We start from the raw sequence: 12,602 nt of genomic DNA, 5'->3' as shown, positions 1-12,602 counted from the left end.
TAAGACATGTACCATATTGAAGGACCTTAAAGAGCAACAGGTACTTACTCCCTGGTGACGAACATCTGAACCAAATAGATGCAGAAGAAGATAAATATAGCGCATCCTACGTAGTACTTAAAGATGGGCAGGTCAATGTCCCTGTACTGCACAAGGACACAGGAAACAGAGATTAAACATCTGACAAGGGCAAACAAAAACATAGAAGTGCTGTGACATCTAGTCAAGACTGTAGACCCCAAGGACAGATCTTTCAATGTGGATTCTTTATTGTTATCTCAAATTAACACAAAACATCTTTACGGTTGGGGGGGATAATTAAATCTGTAAAACATAAACTATATGACACCACACCGTCAAGGTTCAAATGTAACGATCCATGTTTTCTTGTTCACCCACGTCTACTTCCTGCATGTTAAAACACAGACCAATACTGTAACAGATCCACATCTCCCATGTATTTTTCTCCTCATCTTAATGGAGATAAGGCCTTAGGGGCACCCTGCACCCTGGGGACAGTTCTTTGGCTAAACATTGACTTTGCAAAGTCCAGCAACTAACCTGCTTCTCCAACTCCTTCTTAGTGAACCACATGGTCAGGCTGCGGATCTCCTCTGATTTAACCCACTGCCTGAGGCACACACACAAAACAATCTTTAATCTTATACATATATACACACACACATATATATATATATATATATATATATATATATATATATATATATATATATATATATATATATATATACACACACACACACACAATTGCATTTTGTGTTGCAAGAGACAGTGAGTTGAGAGTCAGTATTGAGTTTGTGTGTGTGTGTGTGTGTGTGTGTATTCTACTTGTTTGCATGTTTAATTGTGAGTGCATGCACAGTGTGTGTGCATACAGGAAGCATGTGTGTATATAGAGTTAGTTGAGAGTGTGTGTGTGTGTGTGTGTGTTTTAACCTACTTGCTGGAGCTCAGCTCATCAATGGTAGCGACCATCTCATTGTGAAGCTCCGCATCAAACTTGCTCTTCTGAGATTTGTTTCTGTAGGCAATACAAACATGTAAAGAAGAGGCACACACACACACACACACACACACCACACCTACACCCACACCCACACACAGGGCAGGGTAGTGATGACAACCAGCTAGCATCATGCGGGTTACTCAGCCCCTGTTAGCTGTGCAGGAGGAGAGAGTGGGAGGGGCCAGTGGAAGCATTAGTGAGAGTGGGGGAGAGGAGGCCACACTGGGCAGTGAGTCTGGGGGAGGGGGGGGGGAGGGGTAGTGGACACAGCTATGGTATCTCTCTCTCTCTCTCTCTCTCTCTCTCTATCTGCCTGATGGGCAGCGCTGGACAGAGATGGAGACAGAAAGAGAGAGAGAGAGAGAGAGAGAGAGAGAGAGAGGAAGGGAGAGAGAGATATATATATGTGTGTGTGTGTGTGTGTGTGTGCGCCCGCTGTGTATACTGAAAGATTCAGTGTGTTAGAGGAACCCCATGGGTAAAGACAGGAATCCCTGTGCACTGTGTCCAGAGTCAGCACCACCAGGAAGGAAACGTCTTGCTTCCTCTCTCTCAAACACACACACACACACACACACTCTCTCACTCTCTCTCTCTGTCTCACACACATGCACACGCACAGTCATTTCCTGCCTATCTTGACAGTACACCACTCAAAAACTAGTGAGAGTCACAAAACAAACACATGTTCGGAAGAGGGAAGGGGGGGGGGATGCAGTGTGACTGTGTGTGTGTCCGTGTGTGGCATCCATCCTGGCACAGAGGCTAACGCTAACAGTGCCGCAAGTGAGCGATAGCCCCGGGGGGAGGGTGAGGGGGAGAGGGGGAGAGGGTGGGGTTGGGTTGGGTTAGTGGTGAAATTGCAGCTCCTATGCCCCCACACGGGGGGGAGAGCTGCCGAGCCAAAATGGCCGCACTCACTTATAGGTGCTGATCGGAGGGGCGGGCAAGGACAAGGGCTCCTCGAGAGACTCATCAAAGCTGTCGGAGACCAACAGTGAGAGAGACAGACACACACACACACACACACACAAGTTGAACGAGGTCGACCTGGAGCGTGAGGTTCGGCACAGCACAGCACAACACGGCACCACACAGCACGGGGTAGCTGTGCACAAGGGTGCCACCTCATCTACGTTCATTTGAGAGTGCTGTGTATGTGTGTGTGTATTCTAAGCCAGTGACGTTTTGTGAGTGTGAGTGTGTGTCCGTGTGTGTCCGTGCGTGTCTGTGCGTGTCTGTGCGTGTGTGTGCGTGTGTGTCCTTGTGTGTCCGTGCGCGCGCGCGCGCGCGTGTGTGTGTGTGTGTGTGTGTGTGTTGTGGTTTTGTGTAGTCATTCTTACCTTTCTGTGATTTTAGCACACTGTGACGTTCTCATTGGAATGTCCTAAACATGAGTTTTAAAAAGACAATCAGTAACACAACCTAAGAATAATAAGTGGTGTGCACTGCATACCCATGATTTTTACTGGAAAGCAAACAGACACATGACCCTTTCAAAAACACTGAACATGTGTATTTTGAGAGGCATCCTGCTGTAATGAAAACATTTTCTCTTCAGCGTTCTTGGGCTGACCATATTGATGGCAATTTCAGTTCACCTCCAATCAACTTCATTAGATTTGACTTGAATCAATTGTGGCTCTGTGTTCCAACCAATTCCACTTTTTATCTATATAATGGCGATAACAATACACGTCTCAAGATGTCTTACAGAGCCTAAGACCTACACCCCCCAGAGTAAGTACAAAGGAATGGTGGTAAAGGAAAGCGCTTCCTTTTAACAGGAAGAACTCATCCCGGGGGGGCATGTGTTAAGGCCTGCCCAGTGAGATACAGATAGAGCCCCCTCCCTTATAATTCCTCAAATGGGAGAAAAGGAGAGGCAGGCACAATTCATACACGGAATCAAGCAAGTTGTTCAAACATGCATTGTATTGGCATACATGGGACAGAGGTCAATCAGTCATACAAACAGGCCGGAGGGTGTAAAAGGGAAATAGTAGAGTGAGGCAGTGATTCCAGCATGCACATGTAATAGCCGTACAGCCCGGTGCTGAAGTACCTTGCTGCGTTGCTTGCCGTTGACCATGGCATCAGTGGGAAACCCCTCTCGGCTCTGCAGGTGGGCGAAGGGCTTGACTGCCCCCCAGGACTCCAGGTAGCGAGTCATTCGCACGGACGCCCGCATCTTCAGCCCATCGTTCACACGCGGCTTTATGACTGTGCTCTTATTCTGTGTGTGGTCCTTGGACTGAGGGGGGGGTAGAGAGCACACAGGACATGTATATGGACACATGCAAAAGAAGCACACATATGGCAGATCATAAATAATGCAAAATTGTAAGAGCGAAAAATCCCAAAGCATAACACCATCACACTGTGCTTTGTTCCCTCTCTACTCTAGTTTTCTGTACATCCCTGACTTACTTCAGAGGTCACATACACAAAGCTCTAGGGTGGACACTGAAGTGGAGACGCCTAGAGCGGTGCGAGCAACTCACCCGAGGGTCAATGACCAGGTAGGTACGCAATTTCATCTCCTTCAGGTAGGCGTCGCGCTCGTGGCCATTGCCCTCCTCCACCTCGTAGGCCTTATTCAGGTGCTTCAGGGTGGACTCCGTTATGTGCACTCGCCTGCAGACGACAACAACAACAACAACAACAACAACTTACATTTAGATAAGCGCTTCATCGAGGCACCTCAAGTGCCTGAACACCGTGCTGATTTCACCATGAGCAACCACTATGGTAACAGCTGAGCACCATCAGTATCACTATCAGCTATGGCTATTGTTCAGCAATGCTGGCGGGAAATTAAATCCCAGAATGATAGTCATCATCTCCCATCATCTTGGAGTTGTTAGTGCCTTTCTCTACCAGACATTGTACCACTTGAGTCACAGGATATTACCGCTACGAGAGAGTCATTTCTGCTCTCTTGGCATTGCCTGGGACTCACTGTCTCTTAAGAATGTGTGTAGGTTACTAACAAAGCTCAGCTGAGGTCTGACAAGATGAGTAGTTAAACAGCACTAAAGGATTAAGATAAAGAATATTCCACACAATGGTATCTTCACAGGATGTACTTATCAATAGTGGTCCACAAAATTGTACATCATCTAAAAATCCAACGCACAAATATCACAGCAAACAAACAAGTTTTGTTTATTATTTTACATTATTTTGACAAGGACTTCAGACCAAATTCTCAGTGCCATCACCCATCTGGGTGCACTGGTTTTATGAGGAGTAAAGGCATCAGTATGCACATTTCCAGACATACCCGGGCAAACCTCCCGACTCCATGTGATTAGCCAGGGTGACGTCATGAGACCACACGTCAAACTGCCATTTGCGCAGGCCAATGACTCCGCACAGGACATTCCCAGAGTGCACGCCCACACGCATGTTGATGTCCACGCCAGTGGCCTCACGGACCAGCCTGGACAGGGAGAGAGGGAGAGAGGAAGGGACAGAGACACAGACAGAGGAAAGAGAAAGAGAGATGGAGAGAAAGAGAGAGGTAGAGGGATAAGGAGAAGGAGAGTGAATACTCTGTGTCCCGGGCCCCTGCGTAGGAGCTTGGCCCTGGCCAAAACTCTGGCTTAAACCTTTACACTTGACATGAGGGATCTGCATCCACTCTTGGTTTTGGCCAGGCCTCAAAGACCGAAGAGATAAAAAGGGGCGTTGAACCCTGACAGTAAAAGCTCTCATAAGATCATTACGGCACAGAAATCCTTAAGCAGACCTTTGCCAATCCTCTCTAGCTAGCACCATGATTTGTTGTTATGTTCAGAACAGTGAATAATGAACACCGTAAGCCCTTTTAGAATGTCTTATGGTTCGGTGGTCATCTCATTTCTCTGAAGTACAAGATTTCATTGGTAAATTCAACATTGTGAATGTACTGCACTTACAAATAACATACTGTATTCTTAGAGAGAGGCATTTCAACATTGTGACTGGAGGGACAGTGGTTGCCCCACGAAGGGTCAGTAATCGTAAAAGAAATGTGTGTGTGTGTGTGTGTGTGTGTGTGTGTGTGTGTGTGTGTGTGTGTGTGTGTGTGTGTGTGTGTGTACTTACTTGATAGCCTCGCACATGTCCAGGCCCATCTTGACACAGTTCTTGGCATGTTTGGACAGTGACACAGGCAGACCAGACACACAGTAATAACAGTCTCCCAGAATCTTTATCCTCATGCAGTCATTTTCCTGGGTTGAGAAAACACACGCAAACACACACATTAGGGATGTTCAAAAACAGTACACAACTAGTCTGTAGTTTATCTGAAATGTAAAACTGTATCATTTCAGATTAAATAAATGAAATGGGTATGACAGATCTTGATGATCTCTGATTTGAAATAGGTATGACAGATATTGATGATCTCCTGATTTGAACTTACTTTGGCGATCTGGTCAAACTTTCCAAAGAGCTCGTTGAGCATGATCACCAGTTCTTTGGGAGAGCAGTCACTAGCCAGCTGTGTGAAGCCCACAATATCAGCATAGAGAATACTGCAAGAAGATAAACCAATGTCAACATCAACCACCCTGGACAATGATAGGCTCCACCACTTATGATGCGTTCATTGCATCTGGGAATATTGAGAACAGCCCCGGTGATTACGTTGTTTTCCCAACTGCGAGCGTTCATGTGCTTTGCCGTCAGAATGCGTGAAAAACATGGACAGCACAACAAAAGGTTAAACATACACTCATTAATCTTAACCCATTCGTGCTGGATGCTGCACGACGCAACATTCTATCTCCCGCTGGTTGCTGCATAGCGCAGCATTGACTCTCCCGCTGGTTGCTGCGTAGCGCAGCATGCTTTTTATTTCATGTTTCTAGGTGTACAGAGACTTAGATATTAAGGTTTTGGTAGACGTTGACAATTCTTAGTATTTTTTCAGAAAACCCTCAGGAAATGAGGTTATTTAGTCTAGAATGCCATAGGATTCTATAGGCGTTTTTAGAAGGCATATTAGGAGTAAATGGGTTAAATAAATGGCTGTATTTGCTTAAAAGTATGGCGTGGCGGACACTTCTGAAAGCTTTCAAGTGACAGAAACAGTACATTTCCAAGTTAACATTAAAATTGTTGGACATGAAGGACATGGACTACAAATTAACTACAACGTGACGACAAACCCACGATTGGGCAACTCTGTTAGCAAACTCTTCCCCCAGTTTCCCACCAATTATTCCCACGAGATGACGTTCGCGGTGACGTTAGAATTTAAATTGGGAAAAATGTTTTCCCATGCACATGAATGCACCATTACTGTTCATACATTAGTTTGTGCATGTATTATGATGTGTGTCATTTTTTATTTAGGGTATAGCGGGTTAAGTTGCATTACAGAAAATTAACTACAGGCCAGGACTGAGTCAGTGAAAAGGAATAAGGACAGGGACTTCCCGATTATCATAATTTTTACGCACAAGTCTGCAGACAACTTCTGCATTTATACAAACAGATGGATTATACTTCTTTGTTCATACCTTATCTCCTCCTTAAGGTTACCTTATCTCCTCCTTTGTTCATACCATATCTTTTCATAGTTTCTTTTGTAAAATGCAACGCTGCCTATAGCCCCCTTAAATAAAACCTGCAAACTGATACATGACCTCCTACACAGCACTCAGTGCTGATCCCCATAGGAGCTACAAGTGATTTGACATGGTGGCCTTCTAATGACTAGGCGTTATAGAGTTCCATCACACTGCAGAGAGGGATCATGGGAGATCTGTCCTGGGGTGACTCCACATTCTCGTCTGGCTCATCCACAGCTGCTGATTCATAGACCAGGGGTCCGTTAAATGTTCCCTCGAGTGCTGCACTCGAGGGAACATTTAGCTGACCCCTGGTCTATGAATCACCTGACCAGATACATACTGTGCACACACACACACACACACACACACACACACATGTGCATGCACAGACACACACACACACACACACACACAGGGAAGGGTAATCAGGGACGAGTTCCCTGGCTTGGCAGGCCTTGTGTCTTTCCACACAGCTGCCAACGCTTCAGTTCATTAGAGGAATGCTAATGTCGACACCAGCGCTTTACTAATGGCCTGTGAATAGTCATCCGTAGCCAGGTGTTCCTCCGAGGGAAATGCGAAGAATGACACGCAACATGGAAACGCTGAAGGAATGTATTTTTAGAGCGACGAGAGAAAGAAACACAGTGTGACCTGACAGTGAGACTATGCCTTGACGAGAGAGAGATAGAGCGTAAGTACACCATAAAAAAAACCTTCAATATGCTTAATCCTCAAACAAAGACCTTTGGATGCCCTTTCTGCTTGCGAGAAGGAAAACGACAAAAAAAGTGTTCTTTAGTTCCTTTTTTAATGGTCTGTAAAAGAAGCAGAGCAGGATGCTCTTTCATCACTTTTGTAATGAACACTGTTCAATGAGACCTCTGAGACGCCATTACAGGGTCACTGCTTCCCGAGGCAGGCTCTCTCTCTGACCAGCGAACAACGGCCCACTGTTGTCGCACCCCGCGCAGGTAAATGACCATTGAGGAAGGTGCCGAGCTATTCTGACAGAGGCCCTTTTTTTATTTTCGGACAGAAATGTGGCGAGCAAGACCGTGTCTAAATTTGAAACAGCTCCATGAGAACTGGACATTGTGAAGATCTAGTGGACCCTCCACATATAAATAGAATATCCAAAGGACATGGCAGGGGAATTGCATTAATCAAATTACGGTCTGTTAACAACGGTCATGTTAAGCATTTAGAATGCTCTGGAATGGGGGAGGGGCATGCACTACAGTGGGATGATTATTAGGAAGCAAAACTAAGCAGATGAAAACTTCTGCATTCCTTTTAGGAACTGAACCACTGTGAGTCACAAGATCACAGACATTTCTGACGTCATGAGATAATATCTCCATTTGTCAATAAAGTTACGTTTGACTTTCACCAGTTACAGTATGGAATGTCAATGAAATATTCACTATATTAGGTGTCAGTATATTAGTCCAGATATTCACTATATTAGGTGTTAGTATATTAGTCCAGATATTCACTATATTAGATGTTAGTATATTAGTCCAGATATTCACTATATTAGGTGTTAGTTGAATTAGGTGTTAGTATATTAGTCCAGATATTCACTATATTAGGTGTTAGTATATTAGTCCAGATATTCACTATATTAGGTGTTAGTATTAGGTGCATCACACTGTGCGGACTTGTGGTGTTCAACAGTGTCACAGCTGCAAGGTGAGCTTGATGACAAAGTGTCCTGCAGTACCTGACGTTCTCGTGTCTCTTCACGTAGAGACTGTGGAAGTTGTTGTCTTTGACCAGACGCTGTTGCTCCTCCTTGTCCTTGCACTCCCGCAGCCTCTCCATGATGGCCAGCTTCATCTTCATGGAGATATAGACAGGCAGGACCGACTGCAAAAGGTTCTCCTGAGGAAAGACACAAACAATCGTTTTTTGTTTTTTTTTGACAGTCACAGTAGAAATAAATATTTGGACACTCCTTTTCCCTGTCCCAGATGAAAACACACAGACAAACACACACACACACACACACACACACAAACCTGCAGTATTTGAGCTTGTACGGCGTGTGCTGGCTGCCTTTGGTTATGAAGTTTGTGAGCCATCACAGATGGCTTTCTTGTCTCTACACTAATAAAAGCATCACCAAGTCTCTTCCTTATTCAGACCTGTAAATCGAGGTGATTTTATGTGCTTGTTCTTGAAGGGATGCAGAGTGAACAGGAGAGAGGAGAGGAGGAACAGAAACCAGACGTCGGATACGGAGCAGCACCGTGAGAGAACATGTAAGGACACAACGCTGTCTGCTCTCTCCGACAGTCCGGCTGAAGTCTCATCAGCCCAATTCCCCTGCATTCCGATGGGAGGGTCATTAGAGAGGAGCCGCTGGCCACTGGCCAGGCCTTACGCGGCTGCTGTAAACACAGTCATGGCCGCCTCTCCTCCTGAATTACTGTAGGCCTCCAGCCTCAATTTACATACCTGGCTCTCTTTAGGCCTCCCATCCACTCAGACTCTCCCTTTCTGCCTCTGTCTCTATCCCCTTTTCTCCTGCTCTCCCTCACTCACTCTTTTTCTCCCTCTGGCTTGTACTGCAGACCAGGGGGGGGGGGGATTTTGTTTCCCGTGCCTGCATTTCATTTTCTTACTGAGTCCATCTTCCTCTCCCACTTTATGTCTTTCCCTTTATTACTCTCAGACACCACATCTCTTTCACCTCCGTTCCCTTTCCCTCGCTCTTTCTCTTTCATGTCTTCTGCTGACCGTGAAGCGAGAAAAGCCATTTGCGCAGGACGCTCCGGAGTCCTGACCGCACTAAATGATTCCTCAGATCTTATCAGCGAGGTAAACAAGAGGCCACTCTCTCTGGTCAGAGACTGAAGGCTTATGGAGATCAGGGCGTTGGTGCGTGCGAGGGGCGGCTGATTTTTCACACTTATAACTTAATCGGGCTGTGCTCGCAGTCTGACACCACAAATCAGTGCAGTATGCCTACTCACAGTATTCTCTGCAGCCTTGGGGGTGGGGCTCAAACAGCACAACTGTGTCCTTCTGCATGGCTGGGAGACACAGCAAAGTCACCACCATGCAAAATTGAGTTTGGAGCATCCGTTCTAAACATTCGCTGACCTTAAAGTAGCAATTAATAGCTTGGAGACCAGACGGCTCTTACAGCAAATTTGAATTTGCTCTGGCAGATCCATCTGGCCATTGTCCCATTCAGGCCTATTTCCCATTCACTAAAACCCCAGGAGCCAATCCCAACCGCTTATCCAGCATTGGGCGGGCCTTTTACGAAGATGAAGAGAGGAAGACAGTTGGCAGTGCTTGTGCAATGCCTGTGCTGATGGCGTCATTATTAAACGATACTGACATGTATTTTTTGTTTGAAATTGAGTAGACAACTGCATTTAAAACCTTTGTTTACAAGAACTATGTGTTTGCTGTACTTCTGAAAGGATTTGGCAAGAGTTTAATTACATTACATTACATTACATTTGGCTGACGCTTTTTAGCCAAAGCGACTAACAACATGGTAAACAGTTTAAGTTTTAGAGCAATTCTCAACAATTTTAGGACAATTTAAAAACATTAGAGTACAGTAAGAATAAGTGCATCAGTGAGTGCTGTTTTTAACAGTTACTTGTCAGTTTAAGACGGCTGGTGAGTGCTAGGATCAGTATAAGACTTGTTGTAAGTGTTGCTATGAGAGGAGATGTTCTCTAAAGAGCTGGGTCTTCAGGAGTTTTTTGAAAATGGAGAAGGATGTCTCTGCCCTTGTAGGAGCTGGCAGTGTGTTCCACCAACGAGGAACAACAGATGAGAAAAGTTTGGATTGGCTTGAGCGTACGGTGTGGTAGAGCTAGGCGTCGTTAGATCTGAGGGCGCCAGCGGTCTGGAGGTAGCGTATGTCTGTATGAGGGCATTCATGTTCATGATGAAGAGAGGAAGACAGTTGGCAGTGCCTGTGCAATGCCTGTGCTGATGGCGTCATTATTAAACGATACTGACATGTATTTTTTCTGTTTGAAATTGAGTAGACAACTGCATTTAAAACCTTTGTTTACAAGAACTATGTGTTTGCTGTACTTCTGAAAGGATTTGGTAAGAGTTTAATGTACATGTAGTTTAAGTTTAATGTACATGTAGTTTAAGTTTACTTTTACCGCTGGTTATGCCCCTCGGAAATCGAAAGTGAACTGAGAGGGCTCAGACCAATATTTCCATTGAGAATTAGTCTGGTGTTAGTCAGGCCAAGCAACAAGGAGTTTCTGAAATGAGAGAGCTAACTAGCAAAAAGCCAAAATATCTGTCTGGGAAACGCCTCAAAAAGCATTGCTGGCTCTGATACTGTATAGCTGGTGAAGCAAAAATGACTTAACATATACTTATGTCCATGTTTATACAAGTTATAGAGGAGTAGGACTCAAATCAGGAGATTCTATGAATGTTGTAAATGCCTCAGCCTGCTCCCAATAACAATTAGTGTGCCCGTGATGACTCCCTCTATGCGCAACCATCTACAGTAAAATGTTCAGCCCACATTCAGAAAGATTGCAGTGACATTAATGGCAGGAGAAAATGGGCATGTGCCATGGCAGCCTCTCTCAGTGCACAGCAGTGTGCGCGCGCACACGCACACACATGGGGCAGCTGTGGCCTACTGCTTAGCGCTTCGGACTTGTAACCGGAGGGTTGCCGGTTCGAACCCCGACCAGTAGGCACGGCTGAAGTGCCCTTGAGCAAGGCACCTAGCCCCTCACTGCTCCCCGAGCGCCACTGTTGTTGCAGGCAGCTCACTGCGCCGGGATTAGTGTGTGCTTCACCTCACTGTGTGCTGAGTGTGTTTCACTAATTCACGGATTGGGATAAATGCAGAGACCAAATTTCCCTCACGGGATCAAAAGAGTATATATACTTATATACTTACACACACACACACACACACACAGGAAACAGGAAAATGTTACACATTACTTCAAAAGAATGAACATTTTGATGACTGACAATAATAAAAACATAACACCCTGCCACAATCTTCACAAGTCCTTGGGCTTGCTGACATATATTGATGTTTGTAATCATGTTTTTATTTGTTCTTCTATGGCTGGTACCATTTGCCTGTGCCTTTCATTTGTTAATTTTGCAGAGGGCTTTGAATGTTCTACCAGCAAGAAAAAGCTGGCGGATGTCAAAGAACTGGTAGAGTATAGCAGCTGTAAAAATACTGGTTCAGTTGCCAGAATGTGTAAACCCTTGTTTGCTTGTGTTGTTGTAAATAACTAATGCATGCAAGAGAAATGGGGTGTTGGTAGTGTAGTGGTTAAGGAGCTGGGTTAGCGTGCAGTAACCTGAAAGTTGCTGGTTCAATTCCTGGCTTCCACCGTTGTGCCGGTGGAAGCAAGGCACTTAACCCCAAGTTGCTCTGAGGACAATGTAATCCCTTGTAATATAGCTGACATATGTAAGTCACTTTGGTCAACAAGTGCCTGCTAAATGTAACGTAATGTAAAAGAGCATCTACACGTCTATTCATGCAGCAGGCTGGTCCGTATAAAAGTAAACCATTACCACGCCTTCAGCTCCCCAGGCTTCCTTAACCACTAACTAAACACAAGCAATGCACCAGTCCAGGTGTGAGTGTGCACTCACTTCTACACACTACTCCTACTATAGCTTTGTTTCGTTTCCGGGGCACTAGTCACGCCTATGATGCTACCGGTCTACGAATCTATCCTTACAACCAAGTAGCCCCTAAAACGAGTGTGTGTGTGTGTACTGTACCAAGTGTGCATAAGTCCTGTATGTTCACATGGGTGAAATGCAGAGGACAAATTACTGTGTGTGTGTGTGTGTGTATCACACTGGCCACTAACACTGATTCTAATTCTAGGTGTAATGACTGTATGTGTGAGAGTGAGAACTGATTCTTATTCTAGTTCTAAACACTGTCTGTGTGTGAGTGTGTGTGTGTGTGTGTGTGTGTGTGTGTGTGTGTGTGTGTGTGTGTGTGTGTGTGTGAG

At 45.2% G+C, this 12,602-nt stretch overlaps 1 protein-coding gene across 7 annotated transcripts in view; it reads right to left on the bottom strand.

The window, feature by feature from the left end:
* Positions 1 to 12,602, bottom strand: part of adcy7 (adenylate cyclase 7) — a 52,699-nt gene that overhangs the window by 6,781 nt on the left and 33,316 nt on the right. For 6 of the 7 annotated variants that reach the window (XM_048263198.1, XM_048263203.1, XM_048263200.1 and 3 more), the window contains 11 exons: positions 8,324 to 8,484; positions 5,442 to 5,553; positions 5,120 to 5,247; positions 4,314 to 4,472; positions 3,532 to 3,664; positions 3,093 to 3,281; positions 2,371 to 2,414; positions 1,949 to 2,008; positions 962 to 1,042; positions 562 to 631; positions 49 to 146 (listed from right to left, as the gene is read on the bottom strand). In XM_048263198.1, coding sequence (XP_048119155.1) covers positions 49 to 146; positions 562 to 631; positions 962 to 1,042; positions 1,949 to 2,008; positions 2,371 to 2,414; positions 3,093 to 3,281; positions 3,532 to 3,664; positions 4,314 to 4,472; positions 5,120 to 5,247; positions 5,442 to 5,553; positions 8,324 to 8,484 — 1,235 coding nt within the window. The remainder of the gene's footprint in view (positions 1 to 48; positions 147 to 561; positions 632 to 961; positions 1,043 to 1,948; positions 2,009 to 2,370; positions 2,415 to 3,092; positions 3,282 to 3,531; positions 3,665 to 4,313; positions 4,473 to 5,119; positions 5,248 to 5,441; positions 5,554 to 8,323; positions 8,485 to 12,602) is intronic. The other variant, XM_048263205.1, reaches the window with a different exon arrangement.

Source organism: Alosa alosa, chromosome 14 (assembly GCF_017589495.1).
Source record: "Alosa alosa isolate M-15738 ecotype Scorff River chromosome 14, AALO_Geno_1.1, whole genome shotgun sequence".
Lineage (NCBI taxonomy): Eukaryota > Metazoa > Chordata > Actinopteri > Clupeiformes > Clupeidae > Alosa > Alosa alosa.
This window is presented reverse-complemented; position numbering and strand designations above follow the sequence as displayed.